The following is a 17769-nucleotide window of genomic DNA, read 5'->3' as shown; positions in this document are numbered from 1 at the left end:
GTTCAGTAAAGTGTACAGACTAAAGCAGGGATAATATTAGAACTGGGCTCAGGTTGGGGACATAATTAAACCAATGTGGATGGGATGGCTGTGTATAATGGAATCAGTGGGCAGAGGTAAGGTGATAATGGACCAGTATGTAGTATTGAGGATGAGTTAATGGAACCACTTTTTGGTTTGAAGAGAAAAATGCAATTACTAAAAGAATTAGAACTAAAATTATGATTTTAAAAATGAATTCCCAAATTTTGGAAGAAACCCAGTCCATCCTTTTGAGCAGTGTTTGTTAAAGGCGTCCAGCCCTCAGGTCTTGTCTTGCAAAGCACTGTTGGACTAACAGTTTTGCTGTTTCTTTCAACCACATTTTTTAAGCAGTCTTAGTCACTGCTGTGCTGCTATTGCCTTGGCCAAATGTTGCATCCTGGTTTCTTGAGCCTTTCTTTCAAAAAGTAGATTCATCTCCAATCCAAGGGTCTCCTGCGCTTTCTTTAGTTTCAGAAGATTATATAGTTCTGCTTCTTCCATCGTCTTGCAAGCTGACCACTTTTGTAGTTTTACTGGCCTTTCAGAATCTACAATCTCAAATAGGCCCTTTCACTGAGCTGCTGGGTGTTAGAACAAGAAGCAAAACTCATTTGTCCTGATTGAACTCCCTTGCTGTGTGCTGTCTATTATAATATAGCCATTATTTTTCTGGGCCTTTTTTTTTCAAGCATTCCCTTAGGAGTGACTACTTCTACTTCTCCCTTATTTTCAGGATGTGTTCCAGCACATTCCAAGAGGGCTAATGATTTCTTCCCATTCTTCCTTAACATCTAGAAGACCATGGGGTTGTTTCCCATAAGAAAGCTTCAAATGTGAAAATCCCCAGAGACCTGTGGAACTTTCTGAATTGCAAACATTACTTACGGTAATAAGACACCCCTGTTCTTGGCATCCTGTCTACTACTCTTTTAAACATATTTTTCAAAGTATTATTGAAACACTGTATCACTCTCATCAGTCAAGGAATGATGCACTAAGCTTCGTTGAATATTAATCTTGTCTTAATGCATACAGATCATAATTAATGTGAGACCTATGAAAATCTCTCCAAGAATTCCTACTCTGAAAAACACCTTTATGATTAATTGGCAACATTTTTGATGCCATATTATTTGAGGGATACCTAGTCATGTAATCAACTCTCAGGAGAATATACTTGCAATCTCCTAGCAAATCCTTCTAGAGACCCTACAAGGCTGATTGCAATTGTTCCAAATGGTAGATTGATTTATGGTTAAAAGGACTGATGGAGTGCAGAACTGAAGGTTAAATCTTGCCAGTTGACATTCTGAATAAGAATTACAGTATGATTTAAGTTCTTTATAAATCCCTGGTCAAAATTTTTAAAAAACCTTTCTGCAGATACTTTTCTATCCATAAGCTTATCTAGCCAACAACCATTTATCGCTTCCTCATCAAAGAGATTGCAATCTCTATCACAGCATCTACTGCACTGCAGAACTCCCTCCTATAGTCTTAGAGAAGATTCCCCTTTTGATCGGGAATGACAGGGCATGGTGATGTACCGATATTGCCAATGGGCTAGCAGTACAGAAAACTAGACTAAATGCTCTTGGGGCATAGGTTCAAATCTCACCATGATGGATAGTGACATTTGAATGTAATTAATCAATCTGAACTTAAAAACTAACCCAGTACTGACAATGAAATCATCGTGGATTGTCATTAAAAACCCATGTCATTCTAGTGGCATTTGGAGAAGGAAACTCTGCTATCCTTACCTGGTCTGATTCGCATGTGACTCCAGGTGGCCTAGTGAGCCATTCAGTTGTATCTCACTGCTACAAAATCTGATAAAAGAAATGAAATTGGATGTACTATCCAGCATCGGTCATGGCATCAGAAATTATGATGGCACACACATCCCTGTCAACCCTGCCAAGTCCTCCTTCGTGACATTTGGGTGTTTGTGCCAAAATTAAGAGGACTGAATTACAGACTAATCAAGCAACAGTCTGACATAGATATTCCAAGACATTCTCAACCATAGCTGTCACACGCAGACATTCAGTCCCACTGAGAGGGTAGAGCCGGCAGAGGATGTGTTACAGTGGTATACCACAAGGAGAGAGTAGCTTTTGGAGTCACCCATTGGAATCTTATGGCATCTGGTCAAAAATGGGCAAGGAAACCTCCTGCTGATTAGCACCTATCACCCCAAGTCTGCTGATGCATCTGTTCTCCATGTTAAATGGCACTTGGAAGGATGTATTGAGGGTGGCAAGAATGTCCATCACTATGGCTCAGTAGTGCCTCTACCGACCGACTTGGTCAATTCCTGAAGGATGTACTTGCTAAAGATACAGTCTAGTATCTCTTGAGGTAACCATCAAAGGGGAAAATAGTACTTGACCTCATTCTCCCCAATCTAACTGCCGCAGATGCGTGGGTCCATATTATTTGTAGGAGTGGCAACCTTTATTAAGAACATGTTCTGCCTTCTGCTGAAGATACTCTTTAGGTACTTTTGAATGGGGTAGATTTAAAACAGATGTAGCAAATCTAGACTGAACAGTCATGAGGTATTATGGGCTATCAGCAGCAGCAGCAGAATTCAAACACAGATTGTAACTTCGTTCACCAGCATATCCCCCATTCTATCATTGTCATCAAGCCAGTGGATTAATTGAAAGCAAAATACGGTGGATGCTGGAAATCTGAAATAAAAGCACAGTTGACATCCTGTTTTTAGGCATGTCTGGTGCTGCTCCTGGCACATCATCCTGCACTCTCTTTATTGAACCAGGGTTGAAAAATGTCAAGGCCTTCCTGAGGCTGCAGAAGAGACTTACTGGAATAATACCAGAAATAAAGAATGCAGCTACACGTGGAGATGAGAGAAGCGAGGATTGTTTTTGTTAAATTGACGAAGGTTAAAGGGAGATTTAATACAGAAGCTCAGAATCATGAAGAGATTTGATAAAATTTAATAAGGAGAAGCTATTTTTCATGGCTGAAGGATCAAAACCAAGGGAATTACAGTAATTGGTAAATTAACCACAAGCGAATTGAGGAGTCCTTGTTTTTAAATGTTAAAAATTATGATATAGAATGCGCCATCTGAAAAAATTGTGTAAAAACTTGTAAACAAGTTCAAGAAGGTATTTAGAAGGTAATTGAATACATTGACTCCAAGGGCAGAAAACTAGAGGACTATTATTAGAAAGTCGGAGAATGAGATGAATTGGATAGCTCTTTCAAAGAGCCTGTGGCTGAATTTTACATTTTACTTTTTGGCAGACTCCAAATTATGCCAGATTTTTGGGAGACTTTTTGTCACATGGTCTAGTGAGTTTTCACACCATATCTGGCTGAAATCACTTCATTAACTACTCCACCCCTCTAGCATTCGCTACATCTGATTTCAGCCCCTTTTTACCATGTACCATTCCCAGAACAAGTTGCCACTTGGAGATACACTAAAGCACCCTTGTCCTTGCACCATTTTTTGAAAGGTTGCTGTGCAGCTGGGCAAATGTTAGCAATCTAACATCACCTCTTCCCAGCAATGTCAAGGCTTATCAGCCACAAAGCTGCACTCCAATGGTGAGCATACAGCATGGCTGACTTCCCCTCACACATACAAGCCCCTTTTTCTCAGTTTGCTGTATAACCATTACATCTCACACTTATCTACCTGTAGCTGCATCTGTCTGAATATCTGTCTAAGTCAGCACAGCCCTATCCCCAATGCCCACTTGCAGTTTATCATTGTGTAGTAGGGGAACATCAAATGCAGGCAGGTAATTGGATGCATCAGTATGCAAATAAAATCAATAGAAACTGAAGTTTGCCCCAATAGTGCAAACCAGATTTTGGGTCATGATCGATGAATATTTTTCAGTCCACAATTAGTGTGTTGCACCCATTACTCATCTGTTGGAAGTCTGTGTCAGTGAGTTTCTTTCTGGCTTGCAGAGTACGGTGCCACTGAGCTCTGTCATGGATAATGACAGCCTCCTCTTCAACAGTGTCATAGAGTCATGGAGATGTACAGCATGGAAGCAGACCCTTCGGTCCAACCTGTCCATGCCGACCAGATGTCCCAACCCAATCAAGTCCCATCTGTCAGCACCCATCACTGCCCTGGTCAAGGCATTGGTGGCATTAAACCTGCACTCCACATCAGTCAGGTATTGCACAATGCTGTTATGAGCCATAATTGCTGTTGGTAGCTTTTGTTCCCCATAGCCAGTCTTATCAAACACCTGGACCCTCAAATGCACCAGACACTAGTGAATGCTTCAGAATGCAGGAGTTGTGGCAGCTGCCAGAGTAGTGGGCATACAAACCTGGGAAGTGATGAGTGATTATAGATCATCATGTGTAAATGGAGAGAAACATCTTCCTGTAGATAAGTTCGCCAATGTGATATAGCTTTCAGTGGCATGAGTGCAATTGATGGGACCTATACCTGGCGAACTCCACTACGTTCCTAGAGTCTGCTACCTAGACTACAGCACTGGCATCATCATTAAAGAATAAAGTGAATCTTTGTGACTTTACACAGTTGACATCAGTCAGTATCTTGATGCATTTGTGGGTGCATGACTGAAAAATCCCACATTGGTCATCTGTTGCTCATTGGAAGTAGCCAGTCGTGCAGAAGTTCAGAGTGGCAGTGACATTCACAGCCACTGGGAGAAACACTCCTACAGCCCTCCAGTATTTGGCAGTATTCTATCACAGTGTCCATATGGAGCCAGTGTTGGTACTGCACCTCGCACATTTCTAAGCAAATAGAGAAGGACTGAAAATCTATGGGCCTCCTGCACATTCCACATGTCCAGAGGGGTCCTGAGAGATAATGACCTTCTCCTGAGTTAAGTGCTCCTTGTCTTTGCAGCTGCCTGCCTTGCTCTTGGTCTAATATGCTGATAGGCACAGCATGGCAAGGTATGTAGCTACAGGCATGCACGTTGATGTTAAAGCAAGCAGGCACCCCTCAGAAGCAGTCTGCTCCCATGCACAAAGTGTCCTTGCAACAGCCTTTCAATGCTAGTTGCAATTGCTCCCTGCAGTTTGACTCTGTGCCTCCTAAATGGTCATCTACTATGTTGGAGAAGTGCCACGATGGGGTTGAGTTCGACATGCTGGATGGGCTTTGGGTGCATACAACGGATACCCGTGAATTGTGCCTCAAGTTGCAGTTTCGTTACTGACAGCCTAATTGTCGTTTGGACCAGGCAACAAGCTCTCTCAGCTAGGTAACTGCTCTTGTTTCTGTTTTGCGTTTTCAGCTTGTTTGAATTTGATAAGATAGAAACTCATATTAATGAATTGAGTTGGGCCATCAACAAGGCATTTAACAAACAATAACCCTTCCTGATTGGCAACTCACCATTGCCTATTGGGAAACTCCACATGCCGCTTGTGAAAAACATAATAAGTGGAATGAGATGCTCCCGATGTCGAGATGGATTTTGCAGCACTAATCTAATTCTGGCTCAAATTTCGCCATATTGCTCTGACTCCTATAAGATTCTGCCTTATGATTCTAAAGATGAAACAATTTCTGGCATAAAGCAATGTATTGTCTAGTTAACAACTCTTGTCAGTAACTACAAGAGGAAGTTTTAGAAAATATAACTGTATAATAAAATTTATAGAGTAATCTTTGCTTTCATAATGAGAACACTTGGGAGTTGTATCAATAGAGACAGGTGGCCTGATATGTATTTCTCCAAATGAGCAGATAGAAGGGGCGAGGAAAGGATGTGTCAGATCTCAAAACCTCAAAACCTTGCCAAATCCAGACAATGGTTCATGACATCTTCAACTGTCTGTGAAGCATAAATCATTCAGGAGCTGGCCCAGTTCTGTGAAAATTGCAGATAGGATATCTGCCTCTGCAGTGGGGCTAGATAGATTAGAAGTGTATGGTGTGTGCTTGCGATCTGCATTCTTATCCTATGCTGGTGAGACAAACTTGTCCCAATTATTGTCTTTTTTCAGTTCTAACACTGACTGAGGAATAGAATTCTGGGCCTTTGCACCTCAGGGGGTATATTTCATCTGGTTGAAGAGTCTTTTTGTTGCATGTCCATTTCGACATATGCCATAGATCCCCTGTAAGGGAGTGTGCATAGATAAAAACAATAAATCAGAGACATCTCTGTTGAAAAACAAAAGTTTGTGCAGCTGTGAGCAAGATGAACTACATTGGATAACTAAAAACCAAAAGAACTGTGGATGCTGGAATTCAAAAACAATTGATGGATAAACTCAGCAGGTCTGGCAACATCTGTGGTGACAAAGTAGTGTTAACATTTCAGATCCAGTGACCCTTCTTCAAACTTGTTCTGTGTTGTATACTAGATAACTACTGACCAAGTGAAAAGGAAAACTACCTGATCTTTAGTCCTGTTAGGTCCTTTATGTTATTGTTGTGGAGATAGAGACTTTGGTTTAAGATTTCAGGCAGCAATTGTGACGTTGTAAACCTCTCTCCGCACTGCTTCAATGGCAGAGTCCCTAAGTACCATACTTTGCTTATTCAAGATTACCTCCTTTAGCACCTCACTCAAGAATTACTGCACCCAAGTGTCATATTTTGTAGAACGTTATAAAAGTCTGAGCTGGGGTGAGGTTTTGGTAGAAGTCTGCAAGGCTAATCTCAGCATCTTGCTCATCTTTTATACTTTTCACAAGGGGTATGGTGAGTTTGTCAGTAGGCAGTGACGAGTTGCTAATTAAGGGGGATTATTTGCTTAATTGCTTGTTGACTGCCCAACTTGTCTTATTAATATTTGACTTTCTGTCTTTGGAATTCACCAGTCTGGACATTGAGAAAGTTTGACATGGAATCCTAAGTAAGAACTTTGTGAATTGAACACACTGTTGCTCCATGTGGGGTACCAGGCCTCAAAATCTCTGAGCATGTTCAATGAGCACCAACCACATGGACCCATCTCCTTGGACACCAGCATCTGATATGTGCCAGCCTCTAAGAACTCTCATGGCACATCTCTTATCCACTCTCAGGATGCTAGTGCGTTTCATTGCTGCACCAGCAACAATCACTGTAATGCAGTAGCAAGGACTATTATGAGTTCAGGGGTATACACCAAGCTCATGGTCTGGACCAAGCTGCATCTCCAGGTTCTTTTTTGCTGTCATAGGCTCAGAATCAATGAGGACTATCTAGATACAGTATCTTTGTCTTACATTGCTTTGATTTTTTACAGTGCCTGTTCAGTCAGAGATACCAGGCTCATTATTTCTATCTTGTTTTGTGGTTTAGCTTGAACACGAAGGAAGGTTATCATATTTGTCAGCAATCCTCAGTAAAGTCAAGGGGGATAGCCTTTGGTCAGTGGGTCCCTGTACAATAAGTCAAGAGCAACCTCTGATATCATTCAAGGGGGTTGAAAGCAATCAAGCAGCCACTTGAGGTGGTTACAGGTAGGATGCTCTGCATGTAAATGGAAGAGAGCAAAATATGAGGCAGCCCATCACTCGTCTTTGGTTTTTGTACCCTATTGTGAGCCTGTTTTCCTCCTGAAATGACAGGTAGGTAGGTATTAAGGCAGATAATAGTGGATGTCACAGCTGCTACTTTTGGTGGAGGTGGGAATGTATTCAGAGTGAGTGATTAGGCAACATAAAAGATGTTCAGTATTTGTGATGTCAGGGATTGGGGTGGTTGAGAGCAAGTGGAAAACATTTTGCCTACAATAATGTGCGGTATAGCATGGGTCTTGGCAGGAGATATGTACGTGAGCAGAGAGAGTGATGTGAGGTATCAGATGATGGTGAGATTTAAGGCTGGTGGAGTGAAGAAGGTCATTGACATTTGTACAATAGTGGGCATTCCTCCCAATGGCTGAGACTGTTCCAATCTGTGGGATGTAGGTGAATTAATGTTATTTCTGCAATTATAAGTTCTGATACAGAGTAAATGAATTCACATTAGTCTGTGATTGTTTCTCAGCTAGGAGCTGAGTTAGCAAAAATGGGAACTACATAGAGGAAGTATGTTAGCATGAGACGTGATTACAGAACAATGGTAGATGTATGGGCAACAGATAAGACAGTAAGAAAAACATCTGTTTTCCCACTTGTATGGGGACACAGGAACAAACCCTAATTTAAGAGGTCATAAAGGTCAGAGTAGCCTCCGGAGAGGAATAAATGCTGATAAAGACAGAATATGCCTAGTGGTGACCTGCAGTAGGATGACGTCAAACAACCTTATGGGGGCCAGAGATAGGCATTTGTCACGGACAAGGCCAGATAAACAGAAGTTGTGGGATCAGTCTTAAGGAAATGAGTGACGTAAGCGGAGGAGGGGGCAAACTATGAAATAAGAAAAAATATGGGGATTCAAATTGTATAAATTTTGAGAGTTTGTTGGATTTGATGTGTATTTGTCATTGCCTTACCTGGCACCCACTTGCAAGTGTACAAATAAATGACACTGTTTCAGATTTTTGGTCTCGGACTGAAATTATTGAAGTGAGTGAGCTTTGTTTCTCACAAATCCATGTTGCATAATCTAGTGTTCAGGATTCTACTGTTGGACCCTGTGGAAGAGGAAGTCCAATCTCAAAGTTACCCATCCAGCAGAATCTTGAAATTCTTGCCCACACCACAGGTCTCCGATTTTACTGTTTCCTCTCTGTGTACCAACTGCAGGACAGTTCTGGACTGACAGTGGTTGTCCAAATGCACAGCAGGTTTTTAGAGATGGCACGGACGCATGGGAAGCCAGGGAGTTCAAGTATACCTGTGTGATGAGTTGTTCTGGGAACGACATTTGTAAGATAGGGCAGGAATTGGACAGGAGGGGTGCCATAGGGGCTGGGTGAATAGGTAATGTATTGAGTTTACTAAGATTTGGCGAGAAAACCTGCTAGGCCTCTCAGCAGAAATTATTAGCTTAGATTAGATTCCCTGCAGTGTGGAAACAGGCCATTTGACCCTCGGAAGAGTAACACACCCAGACCCATTCTCCTACATTTACCCCTGACTAATGCACCTAACACTATGGCCAATTTAGCATGACCAATTTACCTGACCTGCACATCTTTTTGGACTGTGGGAGGAAACCGGAGCACCCAGAGGAAACCCACGCAGACACAGGGAAAATGTGCAAACTCCACACAAACAGTCGCCCAGGGCAGGAATTGAACCTGGGTCCCTGGCACTGTGAGACAGCAATGCTAACCACTGAGCCACCATGACGCCCTTCAATCCCTCAAATCCCTCTAAAATATTCAATATATCTTGTACTTAGCCAAAGGTGCTAAGATTCTATCCATAAACAAAAACTGAAATTGCTGGAGAAATTCAATGGATCTGGCAGCATCTGTGGAGAGATAACAGTTAATGTTTCAAGTCCAGTGACCCTACTTCTAAAGCTGCTCTGGAGCAGGGTAACTGGACTCAAAATGTTAACTCTACTCTTTTTGTTTGATTTTCAGTATTCACGGTTCTTTGTTCTATTTTAAAATTCTGTCCACTGTATTTTGAACAGATGTTCATCAAATGCTATTCAGTCATCACTAATTATGTCAGATTTCATGGATTTATTTCAGTTTAAAATGTTCAGGGAAATCATGTTTAACTAACTTATTGGAATTTTTGAGGAAGTAACAAACATTAAGGATAAAGGGAACCTGTTCTGTACATAAATGTCCAGAAGTCAAGGTGCCACATCAAAGAGTCCTTCACAATATGAATGCTTATGGCATGGGAGTAATGAATTATTTGGATTGCTTAGCTAACACGAAGCAGAGAAAATGCATAAATATTGCAAAACAGATTGCTGGGAAATTTCAACAGGTCTGTCGGTGTCCGTGGAAAGAAATTAAAGTTAACATTTGTATCCAATGACCCTTCTTCAGAACTGATGGTAGATAGGAAAATGTTTTTCATGCAGAAGAGGGGGTGGGAGGAGGGGGTAAGGAGTAAGGAATAAGTGAAGATGGAGCCCGAAGAGAGAAGAACAATTGGCTGGACAAAGGAATAGATAATGGTCAGCCTCGGAAAATGAATAGCGACCACTGGAGACTATTAGTGGCTAACAGTGGCTCATGTGTAATAGTAGACTGTGTGATAACAAGGCCTGGTGTGTGGGGGTTGGGTTAAGGAAATGGGAGAAAGTGGTTAAGCCCTAAAATTGTTGAACTCAATATTGAATTCAGAGCCTGTAGAGTTTCCAAGTGGAAAATAAGGTACTGTTCTTCCAGCACTACAGCAAACCTGAGACAGATGTTGTCTAGCGATGTGTGTTGAAGCGGTAGGCAACTGGAAGTTCAGGGTCTTTTTTTTTTTTTTACAGTTTGTAGATGTTCTGTGATGTGGTCAGATATGCATAAGTGGAATCATTTTCAAGATTGCATAATGAGATGAGGTTGCCGCAGGGAGGAATGCTCGGCCCGCAACTATTTGCAATTATATCATTGACTTAGTTGAAAGGACTTAAAGGCAGTCTTTTTAATCACCTTGTTCAGACATGTTATAAGAGATGTCTGGGGCAGCTGAGACTTTAATCCAGATCTTTTGCCCTGAGATAGGGACGTTACCACTATGCCACAAAAGCCATGATACCTCATGCCTTGACTGAAATTCTTGCATGAGGCAATGAGTGTGCTAAATCCTAATACTGGACGACCAGGGAAGGATTTTAAAGGGACAACACAGATGTCCCAAAGTGCACGTGTTCATTAAGCAAGTTGACAATGGTGCAATTTGAACCTGGTTGTCCTTGGAGACTGGAGCCTTAGTCTAGCACCGAAGACCATGTTCCCTTGCCTCCTCTGTTTTGAACCAAGGATGTTTGAGGAATGTGATAACTGATACACTGCAGAATAATAGTGCTCGGGACCAAATATATTGTTGCAATGTTTGCTGATGAAACAAAGGAATGTAAGAAAGAAACCTGTCAAGAGAAGATGCTAGTCTGAAAAGGGATACAACTTAGGTGAATGAGCAAAAAATTTGGAAATTGAGTATAATGTGGGATAATGTGATCTCTTCCACTTTGACTGGATAAATAGAAATAAAAAGTTTGCTTTATTTAAATGTGGAATTCTGAGGTACAGAGGGTACTCACTGTCCTCCTACATCAATCACAAAAGGTTGGTGTACAGTTACATCAAGTACTTAGGAAGGCAGTTGGACTGTTGGTGTTTATTGCAAAGGGAATATAAAAGTAGAGATGTCAACTCTGTTTCTCTTCATAGATGCTGCCAAACTTGCTGAGTTTATCCAGTATTTTTCATGTCTCTTTCAGGTTTCCACCAGCTGCAGTATTTTGCTTTTTATAAAAGTAAGAGTTTTTGCTGCAGTTGTATAGGGTAATGGCAAAACTACAAAGGACTATTGTGTAGAAAGGATATATACACATAAGAGACAGTTCAGAGAAGTTTCAATCAACTGATACCTAGAATAGGGAAGAAGTAGTTATCTCATGAGGAAAGATAAGAAAGACTAGACCTGTGTCCATTGGAATTGAGAAGAATAAGAGATGATCTGATTGAGACATATGATCCTGATGAAACTTGACAAGATATGTGCTGAAAAGATGTCCCCCTTGTGGGGGAGACTGGAACTAGAGAACATAGTTTAAAAATAAGGGGTCTTCTCATTTAAGACAAAGATGAGGATTTTCTTTCTTTTAGTTTCAAACATTATCAACTATCTCTCTTTCCCAGAGAGTAATAGGGGCAGAGTCATTAAATAATTTTAAAGTAAAAATAGATTCTTGTTGAGCAAAGGAATCTAAGGATGTCAAGGATAAATAGGAAAGTGGAGTTGAGGCCACAAGTCCAATCAATCACGATCTTGTCTGAGCAAACTGCAAGTGGCCAATGGCTTACTCCTCCTTCTAATTTGTATGCCCATATGATCAGATTTCCTGTTTGCCTGCCTAATCATAATATCATCCACACCTATCATTCTTTCATATTCACTTAAGTAGTAAGAACTGCCACAAACTCTCATGCTAATCAACTGGTTATATCATCATCACAAATTTTTACAGGTATGACCCCGGGGATGTAAATTTAAAGCATGAAAGAAATTGTATCTGTCTCTTACCAAATTTGCAGTTTTCTCCTCACTCATTTGTGATGTATTTCTATATTTAAAATGCTGAATTGGTTTTCTCTGTTAGTAATCTTAGTACTTGTGAGAATGTATTCCATCCTTTTTATAAAGTCCCGTGCAAAGAAATTTCTATGAATTTGTCTTGACTTGAAAATTGGTGACTTCTTAACTATAGGATGCTGCTTTTACTTATTTCTCTAATCAAAATTTGTATTTTTTTTAAAGCTTTCATTTAATCTAATCTTCATATTCATTACTTCCCTTAAACAGTACTTTTACAATCCCTGGCAAAATCCCAATCTCTGCATGCTGTCAATGGCTTTTCTTATAATTTGGATGCTCCAAATTGGGCATTAAGACTTCATTTTGCTGAATCAGCACTTCGTATGAATTTATCAATACTTCTTTACCCTTTTATTCTACAATGGTATTTATAAATCAACATTGTATACGTCATTTTGATAGCATTATTGACCTGTGCTCATACCTGCAGGGAATTAGTTTTGATCTTTCTGCTTACCCATTGTAATATTTGACATAACTTTACTAGATTTTAAAGCCTCTTCTGGATATGTCGTGGGACAAGGTACTTTGGAGGTGAAACGTGATAGAAAAATATATTATCCCAATTGCTCCAAATTCCCCTGGGGCCATGTGCTAGGAAGAGAGAGCAAACTAAGCATGTGCCACATCTGATATGAGCCTGCTTCTGTTTGTAGGCTAAAGATGTTTTAATGGCCTGGAAACTTGTAAATCATCCAAAGATAGAACCCCCTTTATAGCAGTGCTATATTGATTGAGAGAAGAGTCAGCTGTAATATTGGAACTACTACTGTAAATGTAGTCAGAAGGCAACCAATCGATCCTTAGTGCAGTTGTCCCTACTTATAGAACATAGATGCAGTGAATTGGATCCATTGCCTTTGGGACAATTTGAAATGGGAACTGGTTGCAGAAAAATGAGATGACAGAATTTTGAATGTCCCTTTCTACTTCATTTGAATGACTGAATCCAACTGTCCTCCCCTACTTTTTTGAGAAAAACTGTTGTAATCTCAAAGTAACACAAAGAGCAAGGTGACTGGATCTAACTGGTTTGTGATTCTGTTTCATGCGCTAGGCACCTAGGGAATAAATGCACTCTGAGCTTTAATCATAGAAATTAAAACTAATAATTTTATTGTACTTTGACATTATGCAATAACAGAGAAATATATTAACTATCATTTAAAATGTTTAGCCTGATTAAGCAATAAGATACAAAGCTGACATAACATAAATGCAGGAAATCTGAAGTAAAATCATAAAATGTTGGAAGTACACCACAGATCTGCATCAGTGGAGAGATGAATAAAGTTAACAATTCAAGATGGTGATCTTGCATCAGAAATGAAAAAAGTTAAAGATGTGATATAGTTTGGGCAAACACAGAAAACAAGGAAAACTGGGAGAAAATAATCCGAGGGAAAGACAGTTATAAGGTGGAAGTTTGGAGTGATTTAGACAAAACATTTTGGTTATTGGATGAGAAGCAGGATGGATGTGGGAGAGCTATAAATGGCAAAGATTCAGCTATTGCCAACAACTGATATAGGAGTGATGGTTCTGACTTGAAATTATGTAACTTAATGTTTAGTCTGGAATACTGTAAAGTATCTCATCAAAGGATTAAACCTCCATTCAGCTTCATCAAAACAGTGTAGATTGTCAAGAAAAGAGGGTTCAAATAGCACAGAAGTACAGTATGTGACCAGAAGTCCGGGGTCACATTTTGAGGTTGAGTAAAGGTTTTCTGCATTGCAATCACCCATTCTATTTCATCTCTGTAGTGTAGCAGAGATGATTATGTGTGGGGGATGGTTTATGGGAATGGGCTGTTTGAAGCCCTGGTTGGTGGAAAAACTTTTGTACTTGCATGGAAAATTGTGTTACAGACAGGAAGATGTGTTGGAGTGAACAAAGAATGGAGTAGAGGCAGAGAGAAGCCAGTGCTTTGAATGTTGAGAGGGGAAGTAAACATATATTGTAATGTTGGAGCATGGTTTTATTGAACATGAAGGCTGATGGAGTAGATTGGGTCAGCCTGGAATTGCAAAATTAAAAAACAGCGGCTAAGCTTTTGCTTTGACACTTTACAACCTTCCAGACTGAACATTTGAGTTCAACGCTTTCAGGTCATAAACACACCTTTGTGTTTAAAGAGAGCACCTATCGATGATGATTCGGTGATTGCTATTTACAATTATTCGTGAACCATTCTGGTTTCTTGCCCAGTCTGGCACCACTTCAGAACTGTTCTGCAGAAGAGCCATACTGGACTTGAAACATTGATTTTGTTACCCTTATTGTACTTCAAAATATCGAGAGCAATTCAATTTTGAGATGGTGAAAGATTGACAGTTGAATAGAGTTTGTGGTCAATTAAATTATACTGTATATTTCTGTTTTGTTTCTAGACTTAATCTATGCTATGCTCTCTTTTATTGTCTAGTTTTTTTAAAGTAAGATTCTGCCTGCACAGGGCATCTTATCTCGGTCCAAAGGGTTCCTTCCAACTGAAAGAAGGCAACTCATTTTTTAACTGAAGTTGCTTTTCTTTTTCTCTTTGCCAAATTTCCACTTCCCTGTTGCATTATCAATCTGATTATTTTTGAGGAAGGAATTATTCATTGGCAATTGGCTTGTTTTGATTTAATGTCAAAATGCATCGTCTATCATAGAGATGAGAGATTTATGCTAAAAATTTAGTGTCAGCAATGGAATTGTTTTGGTTGTTGATGAACCCCAATTATTTTCTTATTGCAGGAGGGCTTCTGGGAGCTACAATTGTGGACTCTTTGGACACACTGTACATTATGGGTCTTCAGGAGGAGTTTGCAGAAGCCAGAGAATGGGTGGAAAACAACTTGGACTTTAATGTGGTGAGTTTGCTGAATTTGAAGCGGATCTCTCAGAAGAAATCCCAGTTTTCTTTCAGAATTTTATTATAATATGGCAAAAGTACCAATAAATTGCAAAATAATTTTTCTTTAAATTTAGGAAGGAGTAGGGCAGTTGACATACAGGTTGCATTATGACCAAGTTCTACAACACTCTCATGTAAAAAAATTATTATACTTTTCTATTATTTTTGCCGTGCTCATGTTTTCCCACATTATACACCCATTGCTAGATATTTTGCTGTCTTCCTTAACTTCACCTATATCGCTTTGCAGACTCTGCTTCCTTTTGACAGCGTGCTTTCCTATTTATCTTGGTGTCATTAGCAAATTTAGGTACCCTGTGTTTGTTTCTTCATTGAAGTCATTGATGAAATACCTGGAGTATTGTGTTCAGTTTTAATCACCATGTTACAGGAAGGATGTTATTAAACTGGAAAGAGTGCAGACGAAATTTACAAGGATATTGATTGGACTCAATGGTCTGAATTATGGGAAGAGGTTGGACAAGCTAGGACTTTTATCTTTAGAACACAGGACACTGAGGGGGAAACCTTTTACAAGGTGTATAAGATCATGAGAGACATGGATAGGGTGAATGCACTGAGTCATTTTCCCGGGGTTGGGAAATCAAGGGCTAGAGGGGAAAGAATAAAAGGGGACCCGAGGGACAACTTTTAAAAAGCATTTGTATAAATACATGGATAGAAAAGGATTAGATTAGGTTCCCTACAATTATGGAAATACGTCCTTTGGCCCAACAAGTCAACACCGACCCTCCGAAGAGTAACCCACCCAGACCCATTCTCTACCCTATATTTATCTCTGACTAATGCATCTAACATACGGGCAATTTAGCATGGCCAAGTCACCTGACCTGCACATCTTTGGATTGTGGGAGGAAATCCACGCAGACACTGGGAAAATGTGCAAGCTCCACACAGACAGTCAGCCGAGGTGGGAACCGAACCCAGGTCCCTGGCGCTGTGAGACAGCAGTGATAATCACTGAGCCACCGTGCTGTCCGTTCAAAGGATATGGGGTTAGCATGGACGGACATTTTGGTCTATGGTAATTGTGCTCTTAACTTGTGTAATAATCTTTGTAGCATTGTTTCAAAAATCATTTGGAAATCCAAGTACATAGTATGTACAAGTTTCCCTATCCACCTTGCTTGTTACTTCCTAAATTTGTTCAACACAATTTTTTTTTCGCAAACCCATATTGACTCTACTAGGTCACGCTATAATTTTGAGTATCCCGCTTTTACCGCCTTACTCGTATATTGTAGCGATTTCCTTCTGAGTGTTGGTAGCCAGCCTATTTTTCTTGCTGCTTTTCTCTATTCTTTCTTGAATGCAGATGTTAATTTAGTTTTTTTTCCCAGTCCCTGTGACCCTTCCAGAATCTAACGAGTTTTGGAAAATTATAACTAATGCATTTACCATCTTGAAAATTGATCTGAACAATTAGGAATCATCAGTGAATGCTCCATTCTTAACATTATAATTAAAGAAATTTAGTTGATATAGTAATTTATGCAAGTTGGTTAATGATGCTGTGGTAATGTCCTGGGCTATGTTAATTGGCTTTTGATGGCTATACTGTTGTCATAGAGTCATAGACATGTACAGCATGCACCCCCCCACCCCGGTCCAACTTATCCATACTGACGAGATAACCAAAATAACTTTAGTCCCATTTCAAAGTATTTGGTCCATGTCCCTCTAGCACTTCCTATTCATATACCAATCCAGATGATTTTTAAGTATTATAATCATACCAGCCTCCACCACTTCCTCTCGCAGTTCTTTCCATACACGCACCACCATCTGTATGAAAACGTTTCTCCCTTTGGTCCCTTTTAAATCTTTCCCCGCTCACCTTAAGCCTGTGCTCTCTGGTTTTGGACTCTCCTATTTTGGGAAAAAGACTATTTATCCTATCCATGCCCTTCATGATTTTATAAACCTGTATAAGGGTCACCCCTCAGCCTCCAATGATGCAGGAAAAATAGGTTCAGCCTATTCAGCATCTTTGTTATCAGATATGACACAAGATGCTGGACTGACTTCCCTTTAAATCCCATTGATCATTAGATTTGCTAAGGTCCCTTTAGTCAATTTTGGTTAGATGCTATCTTGATATTGAGGACAGCTACTGTCCGATTTCCTCTGACATTTAGTCTGTTGTGTTCCTGTTTGGATCAAAACTGATGTTCTTGCAGAACATGATCAGATGATCCAATGGGCCGAGGAGTGACAGAAAGAGCTCAGTTTAAATAAATGTGAGGTGTTGCATTTTGGTAAGGCAAATCAGAGCAAGACTTATGTACTTAATGGTAGGGTTCTGGGGAGTGTTGCCGAACAAAGAGAATTTGGGATGCAGGTTCATAGTTCCTTGAAGTAGAATCGCAAGTAGATGGGGTAGTAAAGAAAGCATTTGCTAAGTTTGCCTTTCTTGGTCAATGCATTGAGTATTGGAGTTGGGATGTCATGTTACAGTTGTATAGAACATTGGTTAGACCAGTTTTGAAATACTGCGTTCAGTTCTGGTCTCTTTGTTAAACTTGAAAGGGTTCAGAAGAGATGTACATGGATGTTGCTGGGTTTGGAGGCTTTGAGCTTATAGGGAGACGCTGGATAGGTTGGAGTTATTTTCTCTGGAGCATCAGAGGCTGAAGGGTGAACTTATAGATGTTTATAAAATA

General features: G+C 40.1%; 1 protein-coding gene across 1 annotated transcript in view; it reads left to right on the top strand.

Moving 5' to 3' along the window:
- LOC122563562 (mannosyl-oligosaccharide 1,2-alpha-mannosidase IA) overlaps positions 1-17769 on the top strand; it is a 143940-nt gene that overhangs the window by 31609 nt on the left and 94562 nt on the right. Inside the window, exon 3 of the mRNA XM_043717453.2 lies at positions 14926-15041. Coding sequence (XP_043573388.1) covers positions 14926-15041 — 116 coding nt within the window. The remainder of the gene's footprint in view (positions 1-14925; positions 15042-17769) is intronic.

The sequence above is a fragment of the Chiloscyllium plagiosum genome, unplaced genomic scaffold (genome assembly GCF_037043375.1).
Source record: "Chiloscyllium plagiosum isolate Xiang-an unplaced genomic scaffold, Cpla_swu_hap1 HiC_scaffold_30, whole genome shotgun sequence".
Classification (NCBI taxonomy): Eukaryota; Metazoa; Chordata; class Chondrichthyes; order Orectolobiformes; family Hemiscylliidae; genus Chiloscyllium; species Chiloscyllium plagiosum.
Note: the sequence above shows the minus strand (reverse complement) of the source record. Positions and strands in the feature narration are given on the sequence as shown.